The following is a 10,171-nucleotide window of genomic DNA, read 5'->3' as shown; positions in this document are numbered from 1 at the left end:
TAAGTATTAGCTTATAGTAGTAATAGTGAGTATTAGCTTATAGTAGTAATAGTGAGTATTAGCTTATAGTAGTAATAGTAAGTATTAGCTTATAGTAGTAATAGTAAGTATTAGCTTATAGTAGTAATAGTGAGTATTAGCTTATAGTAGTAATAGTAAGCATTAGCTTATAGTAGTAATAGTAAGTATTAGCTTATAGTAGTAATAGTAAGTATTAGCTTATAGTAGTAATAGTAAGTATTAGCTTATAGTAGTAATAGTAAGTATTAGCTTATAGTAGTAATAGTAAGTATTAGCTTATAGTAGTAATAGTAAGTATTAGCTTATAGTAGTAATAGTAAGCATTAGCTTATAGTAGTAATAGTAAGTATTAGCTTATAGTAGTAATAGTAAGTATTAGCTTATAGTAGTAATAGTAAGTATTAGCTTATAGTAGTAATAGTGAGTATTAGCTTATAGTAGTAATAGTAAGCATTAGCTTATAGTAGTAATAGTAAGTATTAGCTTATAGTAGTAATAGTAAGCATTAGCTTATAGTAGTAATAGTAAGTATTAGCTTATAGTAGTAATAGTAAGTATTAGCTTATAGTAGTAATAGTAAGTATTAGCTTATAGTAGTAATAGTAAGCATTAGCTTATAGTAGTAATAGTAAGCATTAGCTTATAGTAGTAATAGTAAGTATTAGCTTATAGTAGTAATAGTAAGTATTAGCTTATAGTAGTAATAGTAAGTATTAGCTTATAGTAGTAATAGTAAGTATTAGCTTATAGTAGTAATAGTAAGTATTAGCTTATAGTAGTAATAGTAAGTATTAGCTTATAGTAGTAATAGTAAGTATTAGCTTATAGTAGTAATAGTAAGCATTAGCTTATAGTAGTAATAGTAAGTATTAGCTTATAGTAGTAATAGTAAGTATTAGCTTATAGTAGTAATAGTAAGTATTAGCTTATAGTAGTAATAGTAAGCATTAGCTTATAGTAGTAATAGTAAGCATTAGCTTATAGTAGTAATAGTAAGCATTAGCTTATAGTAGTAATAGTAAGCATTAGCTTATAGTAGTAATAGTAAGCATTAGCTTATAGTAGTAATAGTAAGCATTCGCTTATAGTAGTAATAGTAAGTATTCGCTTTCCGGTTCATCCTGACTCTGTTCTAAATGTGAAGATGATGCACAAAACAAACCTGTTTATCAGTCACGCTCCAGTTGTCTTTTGGGGCCCTGAGTTTTGATTGCAGGTTTCTAACAAACCAAAAATCAATAATCAATAATGAGTCAATCAAACAGAACGATAATCAATAAATGATCAGGCAGCCAACTGTCAGGCTGATCCATGATCAGGTTTCATCTCTTGATGGACATCACGTCCCAGTCAGGCTCCGCCTCTGATCTCCCTTTCCCCTCAGGTGTGCTCGGAGCCTCAGAGTTGGCCTTCCTGACGGAGCCCAGTGATGTCATTGCAGTCAGGGACCGCCCCCTGATGCTGGACTGCCAGGTGGAGGGGGAGGGCCCTATCTCCGTCACCTGGAGGCATAATGGCGTTCCCGTGGCGCCAGGCGCCAGGGCGACGGTGCTCAACAACGGCACACTGCTCATCAGGAACTTCTCCAAGAGACGCGAGAGCAACGAAACGGACGCAGGAGAATACGACTGCGCCGCGCAGAACCGCTACGGCATGCTGATCAGCCGCAAGGCCCGCGTGCAGCTCGCCTGTGAGTCGCAGCGCCAAACACACGAAACACAACCGGCGCATCGGTGAAACACTCTGACCAGTCTCCCCTTCCACAGCCCTACCCAAGTTCCTGTCTCACCCACAGTCCCTAGCTGTGGACGAAGGGGGCGTGGCCAGACTCAGCTGCCAGGTGAACGGGATCCCAGAGGCCAGTATCACCTGGCAGAGGGACCGCCGCCCGCTGAGCACAGATGATCGCAGGTGAGTTTCCAAATGTTGGTGTAACGTGACCATCAGAGAAACCGCCTCTGCTTTGTTAGTGTTCAGGTGTTACTCAGCAGGTAATGTGTTATTGATGGGCACTTTGTTATGTGCAGGTATACGCTGCTGCCTAACGGTGTGCTGCAGATCACTGGTGTTCAACGCTCTGACGGCGGCTTGTTCCGCTGCGTTGCTTCAAACATTGCAAACACACGCTACAGCCACGAAGCCCAGCTGACTGTCACTGGTAAGAATGAAACTGGAGGGCAGAAAGACCCGATCTGACAGACCTGACCGAGGGCAGAGAGACCCGACCTGACAGACCTGACCGAGGGCAGAGAGACACGACCTGACAGACCTGACTGAGGGCAGAGAGACCCGATCTGACAGACCTGACCGAGGGCAGAGAGACCCGACCTGACAGACCTGACGGGCAGAGAGACCCGATCTGACAGACCTGACCGAGGGCAGAGAGACCCGATCTGACAGACCTGACTGAGGGCAGAGAGACCCGATCTGACAGACCTGACGGGCAGAGAGACCCGATCTGACAGACCTGACCGAGGGCAGAGAGACCCGATCTGACAGACCTGACCGAGGGCAGAGAGACCCGACCTGACAGACCTGACGGGCAGAGAGACCCGATCTGACAGACCTGACCGAGGGCAGAGAGACCCGATCTGACAGACCTGACCGAGGGCAGAGAGACCCGATCTGACAGACCTGACTGAGGGCAAAGAGACCCGATCTGACAGACCTGACCTAGGGCAGAAAGACCCGATCTGACAGACCTGACTGAGGGCAGAGAGACCCGACCTGACAGACCTGACCTAGGGCAGAAAGACCTGACCTGACAGACCTGACTGAGGGCAGAGAGACCCGATCTGACAGACCTGACCGAGGGCAGAGAGACCCGATCTGACAGACCTGACTGAGGGCAAAGAGACCCGATCTGACAGACCTGACCTAGGGCAGAAAGACCCGATCTGACAGACCTGACCTAGGGCAGGTTCCAACAGACCGAACTGAGGGCTTCACTTGTCTGAATCTTGTTATTGATGAGGTTTTGATCTTGGTCCAGTTGCAGGATCCAAGATCTATAAAGAACCCGTCATCCTGTCCGGTCCCCAGAACCTCACCATCAACGTCCACCAGACTGCCATCTTGGAATGCATCGCCACAGGAAACCCCCGCCCCATCGTGTCCTGGAGTCGCCTTGGTAACAACCACCTGTACTGACCACCTGTACTGATCACCTGTACTGATCTGTATTGATCACCTGTACTGACCACCTGTACTGATCACCTGTACTGATCACCTGTACTGATCACCTGTATTGATCACCAGTACTGATCACCTGTACTGACCACCTGTACTGACCACCTGTACTGATCACCTGTATTGATCCCCACAGACGGCCGGTCCATCGGGGTGGAGGGGGTTCAGGTTCTGGGAACGGGGAACCTGATGATCTCGGATGCGACTCTGCAGCATTCAGGAGTTTATGTTTGTTCGGCCAACAGACCCGGGAGCAGGTCCAGAAGAACAGCGCTCGGGCGGCTCGTGGTGCAAGGTAAACAACAACCGAGCGGAGGATCTGTTCTGTGTTTCTCTGCAAATGTTCGGGTCCGATTTTAGAATCTTCTGAGACCCGGTTTGGTTTCCACCACAGAATCATCAGGCCGGTGTTAGCCTCAGTGGGTGGAGGTAGTTTGGACCTGTCAAGGACAATCTATCTCCACAGAATTCAAAGTTCTGTCGTCCTGCAGCCCCTCGTCTGAACAGAACCAGACCGAGTTCAGAACAGAACCAACCTGAGCCCACTTGCTTAATGTTGAACCTGGACTGGACCTGACACTGGTTCTGTTTTTAAACATGGAGGTCAGAGTAACTCCTCCCCCTGACCCTGCTGGAGGAAGTTCTGAACCAGGTGATCAGAGCAAACTGGTTCTGGTTCTGGTTGTGAACCCGACTCCTCCTCCAGATGATAGTGAGGAGCCACTTATTGATCCAGCATCTCTCAGCCTGATCATTCTGATCTGTTGGTGGGTGCGTTTGTTTCGATCGCGTGGCACGCTCAGCTGCTGCTGCTCTCTCAGGGGGGAGGGGTCAGAGGTCAAACAGGCTCAGACACTGTGTGTGTGTCTCATTAGAATATGGATTAGCATGACAAGAGTCCCACTTCACAATGAGGACTTTATTCTCTCTGAAACTCCGTCTGTCACCAGCACCTTCATCAGTCTCTGCCCCCCCCTTACTCACAGTGATAAATGCCCCCCCCCCCCCCCCCCCCCGCGCTTTGACTTCTGACTCCCCGTCCGCTCCTTCTTTGCATTTAGAGTGGAAGGGGCGGGGCTTCGGGAGGTCGTGTGAGGTGTGTGTGCGGGTCCCTCTGTTGCTGTGGAGACGGGGAGGGTGGAGGCGAGACAGCACCTGTCTGTCTCTGTGGGGGTGGGGGTCAGAGGTCAAAGTGGAGTTTAAACACAAACACAAAGAAGTTCAAGTTCACATGAAGTTCTCACACTGACGATCCGTCTCAGTGAAACAAAGTGATGACATCACTGCGGCGCCACAGTAGCCTGAAGTCTTCTTCTCTAGCTTTTCCTTCTTCTTCTGTATTTCAAGTGTCATCAGGAAGCAGCTCTGAACACCAATAAACATAAATATTCATCTTAAGACTAAATATTGAACAAAGATTTAATCAGAATTCATCACAGAACAAACAGAACTCGGTCCAGAACTTCCTGCCGACTGAAGATGTTACAGAGAAGGAGTTTTTTGACTTTCAGGCTCCATGAAGCGGCTCCCAGCTGGTTATCATCTGATAGATCAGGCCAGAACCGAATCAGAGAGGTGGAACAGAACAGAGCTCGCTCTGAATGACCCAGTAAACCAGTTCTGTTGGTACACTGATCCGTGCCACCAGGCTCCTCCTCTGTTATCATTAAATAAATGAGTTCAACAGTTGAACTGAAGTTTTCAGCTGAAAACTGAAGGAAAACTGAAATATTTCCCGCTGGAGGTGGAACTTTGGATGATTGACAGCTCTGTCTTCACCTCTGAGCTGCTTGGGTCACATGATAAAACTAAACTGTTCTCCTCCTTAAAAACACTGGCAGATTCTGTCCGTCAGTCTGAGCTGAGCTGAGCTTTCATATTAAAAAACATGAAGTGTTCAGGGTCTCAGGCAGCGTGGGAACTTTCAGTTTGCTTTTCTGTCCTCATCAGATGTGTGTTTGCTGCCCCCTGCTGGGTGAAACATGGAACTACAGCAGCCGAAACGTGATCATCTACCCTAAAGAACAAAGGCAATAAAGTGTGTTTTGAATATTCTAAAGTTAGCTTCAGTGATCAGCAGGATGATCACAGCTTCCCCGGAGACACTGACGTCTCGGAGGAAGCTGTGACATCATCAGTGATGATGATGATGAGATTAGGAGGAAGTGACAGAAGCAGCTGAAAGCTCTGCAGTCACACCTTCTACCTTTTACACCTGGCGTCCCAAATATTCCAGGACGGGCCTCTGATGTTTCTCTGTTAGATACAGAAGGAGTTTGGTGCTGATGCACAGGTGTGTCCTGGGTGACTCTCAGGTAAAGATGAGCCTGGATCTCTGATAATCCCCAGGTGCTCCTCGGTTCCTTCATTTAAACATTAAACCACGTTCAGATGAAGCTGTCTCAGGTCCTGGTACCATCCCAGCTGGTCCTTGGTCCAAGAAGGGAGTCAGAAAATGTAAACGTCTGAAGAGGTCGTGGCCAGTCGCACACTGAGCTGTCGGTTTGGTTTCAGGACGTCTGTGAAAGACTGCAGGTGAAGCTGGTTCTAAGCCTAAAGATAAAACTGCAGTCCATGACCACAGTCTCTGTGACATCATCAGTGATGATGCTAATGACATCGCGTCTGGTCTTGGATCAGCCTAAAAGAACACGTCCCCCCTCTGTTCATTGAGCTCCTCTGGCTGCCCTTAGCATCAGATCCAAGTCCCTGATGTTAGCTACAAAGAGCTTAATGGAACGGCTCCATCTACTTGAATGCTCCTGCAAAGGCTTCTGTCCCAACTGGGTCCCTCCGTTGGTCCCAGGATTGTCGTCTAGCAGCTCCTACACCACGCCTAAGACAATCCAAACTCTGTTCATGTGTCGTCCCACGATGGTGGAATGACCTACCGAGCGCTACCAGAACAGGGGCGTCCCTGTCTATCTTCAAGAAGCTCCTGAAAACCCAGCTCTTCAGAGAGCATCTCCTATCCCAGCACTTACCTTGTACTTCCCTCCCCCCTCTATCTCTGCACTTTATCTTTCTGCACTTCCTTCTATGCCTGCACCCTATCTCTACTCTGTCCCCTCTGACAGAGTCGGACTCCTGGGTTCCTTCTATGGAGCTTATTGTTAGCTTTTTGTTAGCTTTTTGTTAGCTTATTATTAGCTTTTTATAAAGCTGTTATATCTTCATTTGTAAGTTGGATAAAAGCGTCTGATAAATACAGAAACATAAACATCATGGAGCTTTAAGTAATCTCTCTCCGAGAGTTCAGGTCCTGTTTTCACTCCAATGCGACTCAAACATCTTTAAACCCAGCAGCTTATGGCTTAGTTCTTATGGTTCTGCTGAGGTCCTCAGCGCCTCCCACAGGTGGGAAAGAGTGGAGCTGACAGTAAGAATATTCCAGCTGTTTCCTCTGCTCCGCAGCTCCCCCAGAGTTCGTGCAGTGGCCGCAGTCCGTCTCCAGACCAGCGGGGGGCAGCGCCGTGTTCAGCTGCACCGCCTCCGGCGTCCCTGAGCCACACCTCATCTGGCTGAAGAACGGCAAACTGCTGAGTCCCAGCAGCAACGTCAAGCTGACCAACGGAAACACGTAAGAGTGTCACACAGCACCGGTGTGAAGGTCCGCATTAGGTTCTGTAGAAACTGAACACCTTATTCTCCCCCCAGGACGCTCGCCATCACACGCATCACGCCCGAGGACGAGGCCATCTATCAGTGCATCGCAGAGAACAGCGCCGGCACCAACCAGGCCAGCGCGCGCCTCGCCATCAGCCAAGGACCCGAGCTGCCCGAGGCGCCCACGGGCCTCCGGGCCGCGGCGCTGAGCCAGAGCAGCCTGCGGCTCACCTGGGACCAGCCGGAGGAGTGGCTCAGCCAGCAGGTCATTGGATACGTGCTGCACATCAGGCGGCTGGGAGGTAGGGAGGAGCTCACCCGAAGACGGAGCTGTTCACCTCTGATTGGCTGGGGGCTGGTTGGTGTTTGTTGTTGTCTCACCTGTGTTCTGCTTCCCGTGGCGTCCTCAGAGCCGGATGGCGCCGAGCTGCAGGAGGCCGTCGATAAGAACACCTTCAAACACGACTTCAACAACCTGGAAGCTGCCACCACCTACTCCGTGTACCTGAAGGCCTACTCTGCGCTGGGGGGCAGCCAGCGGTCCGACAGCGTCGCCGCCACCACGCTGGGGGGCGGTATGTCACCTGAGGAAGTAGATCAAAAGATGGCGTCAGTTTAAAAAGGCTTGGTCCCTAACCGCAGTCTCTGTCCCACAGTTCCTGCTCCTCCCACCTTCTTCACCAAAGTCCTGAACCAGACGGCCATGCAGGTGTACTGGGAGCTGCCCGGTAAACCCGGGAAGCTGGAGGGCTTCAGGCTGGAGTACCACGGGGTCTCCAACCCAGACTTCCAGGGGCAGGAGATCCTCCCGGCACACATCAACACTCACACCATCTCCCACCTGGGTGAGTGCGAGCGTTACGTGAATCCGACTGTGGGAGTGTCACCTCACCTGGTGACGTCTCATTCTGACCTCATAAAGGTAAACAGGAAGTGTTTCTTTCCTCCTGCAGAGCCTGCGGCGGTTTACGACATCCAGCTGGTGGCGTTCAACGGGAATGGAGACGGTCCGCCCACCCGCCGCCTGGTGTCGCTGTCAGAGGGCGGAGACGCCGCTGCAGGTAGGGCTGGTCTGTGACCAGTTTAACCAGTTTAACCCGGCTAACCAGTTTAACCAATTTAACCAGGCTAACCAGTTTAACCAGTTTAACCAGTTTAACCAGCTTAACCAGTTTAACCAGTTTAACCAGTTTAACAAGGTTAACAAGGTTAACCAGGTTAACCAGGTTAACCAGGTTAACCAGTTTAACCAGTTTAACCCGTTTAACCAGTCTAACCAGTTTAATCCGTTTAATCAGGTTAACCAGGTCAACCTGTTTAACCTGCTGTTTGGCTCTCAGCTGGTCTGTGGCACCAATTCAACCAGTTTAACCTGTTTACCTCATTTAACCTGTTTAGCCCGTTTAACCAGTTTAGCAAGTTTAACAAGCTTTACCCAGTTTAACCAGCTTAACCAGTTTTACCAGTTTAACCAGTTTAACCAGGTTAACCAGGTTAACCAGTTTAACCTGTTTAACCAGTCTAACCAGTTTAATCCGTTTAATCAGGTTAACCAGGTCAACCTGTTTAACCTGCTGTTTGGCTCTCAGCTGGTCTGTGGCACCAATTCAACCAGTTTAACCTGTTTACCTCATTTAACCTGTTTAGCCCGTTTAACCAGTTTAGCAAGTTTAACAAGTTTACCCAGTTTAACCAGTTTAGCCCGTTTAACCAGTTTACCCAGTTTAACCAGCTTAACCAGTTTAACCAGTTTAACCTGCTGCTTGTCTCCCAGCTGGTCTGTGGTACCAGTTTAACCAGTTTTCCCAGTTTACCCAGTTTTCCCAGTTTAACCAGTTTAACCTGCTGCTTGTCTCCCAGCTGGTCGGCGCTGTAACTGCGACCCGTCGGACGGCTCCACCTCCACTCTGCTGGTCGGCGTCCACAGCGGCCTCGCCTGCATCCTCTGCTGCCTGCTCTTCTTCCTGCTGGGCTACAGGCGCAGGTGAGACGCCATCATCACCCTCACCTTTCTGAGCTTCATCCCTACAGAACCCCCACCTTCATCATCCTCTCTGTGCTCAGTGTTTTCTGCAGGAAGGCAGCCAGCTGGGAGGCTCCGCCCACCCACCATGGCGTCAGAGGTCCTAAAGGTGGCCCACCTGAGAGCATTGAGCTGAGCCAGGTAACTGACGGCGCCGCCCTCCTCAGAACTCGCTGTCATGGCAGGTGTTCACACATGTTTCCTCTGCTCCACCCACAGAGATGTGACTCCGCCTCTCCTCCAGTGATGGTCACGGTGGAGCCGGTGGAGCCGGGCACCGGATAAACCCCACCTGCCTCCTAACCCCCCCCCCAGCCCACGGTCGCCTCCTCGCCTCCTGACCGCCTCACAGCCTGAAACGCAGCGGCGTGCGTCTCAGGCAGAGCGCCGCAGCATCTGATTCCTCTGAGGACCAATTCATGATATTCATGATCTTTTGTCCCAACTGAAACCAAAGCTGACTCCACCTTTCACTCCCCGTGTCAGAATGGTCACATGACCCCGCCCGTCCTATCAGGTAACCTCTGATCAGAGGTTCTCTGAGGATCCATCTTGGTTCTGTTAGCTACCTGAACAGGTGAACCTGGTGATCCTCTGAGGCAGAAATGACTCCTCTGGTCAGCAGGTGGCAGCAGAGGCTCTGCTGCTCACTTCAGGTCAGGATTTACAGGAAGGCAACCGTCAACTGGATCCTCCCCTCCCTCCTTTCCTCCTTCCTTTCCTCCCTCCTTTCCTCCTTCCTTTCCTCCTTTCCTCCTTCCTTTCCTCCCCTCCTTCCTTTCCTCCTTTCCTCCTTCCTTTCCTCCTTTCCTCCCTCCTCTGACTCCTTCCTTTCCTCCTTTCCTCCTTCCTTTCCTCCTTTCCTCCTCCCCTCCTTCCTTTCCTTCCTCCTTTCCTCCTTCCTTTCCTCCCTCCTTTCCTCCCTCCTCTGACTCCTTCCTTTCCTCCTTCCTTTCCTCCTTTCCTCCCTCCTCTGACTCCTTCCTTTCCTCCCTCCTTCCTCCCTCCTCTGACTCCTTCCTTTCCTCCCTCCTTTCCTCCCTCCTTCCTCCCCCCTCTGACTCCTTCACCAAACTCTTTCCCTCCAAAGAGAGCTACCTCAGGCTGGACGCCATTCGCCTGACTCCCAGGCGACCGTCAGCCTCCTGCTGCTGGTCAAGCTAACCTACCTCAAAACCAAAAGCTCCTCTGGGGCCAACCCACCATTTCTTCCATCTTGTTTTTACCGCCACTGATGTCCGACCGTCTGACCTCCCTTCAGCTGTCGCTGAACTTCTCTCAACTCCAATAGCTTTCTATGGTGCTGCTTCAGGGGCTCAAAAACCAGATTCA

General features: G+C 49.9%; 1 protein-coding gene across 1 annotated transcript; it reads left to right on the top strand.

The window, feature by feature from the left end:
* Positions 1 to 1,353: 1,353 nt before the first annotated feature.
* Positions 1,354 to 9,124, top strand: LOC140315789 (immunoglobulin superfamily DCC subclass member 3-like). Its single transcript, XM_072393370.1, has 13 exons — positions 1,354 to 1,711; positions 1,788 to 1,932; positions 2,049 to 2,179; positions 3,014 to 3,151; positions 3,347 to 3,505; positions 6,625 to 6,790; positions 6,868 to 7,118; positions 7,227 to 7,391; positions 7,473 to 7,661; positions 7,770 to 7,886; positions 8,677 to 8,800; positions 8,848 to 8,980; positions 9,059 to 9,124. The coding sequence occupies exons 1-13, from the start codon at positions 1,354 to 1,356 to the stop codon at positions 9,122 to 9,124; spliced, it is 2,142 nt and encodes a 713-aa protein (XP_072249471.1).
* The last annotated feature ends 1,047 nt before the right edge of the window (positions 9,125 to 10,171 follow it).

This window comes from Leuresthes tenuis, unplaced genomic scaffold, assembly GCF_036924035.1.
Source record: "Leuresthes tenuis unplaced genomic scaffold, fLeuTen1.0.hap1 SCAF_10, whole genome shotgun sequence".
NCBI classification, from domain to species: Eukaryota; Metazoa; Chordata; class Actinopteri; order Atheriniformes; family Atherinopsidae; genus Leuresthes; species Leuresthes tenuis.
Note: the sequence above shows the minus strand (reverse complement) of the source record. Positions and strands in the feature narration are given on the sequence as shown.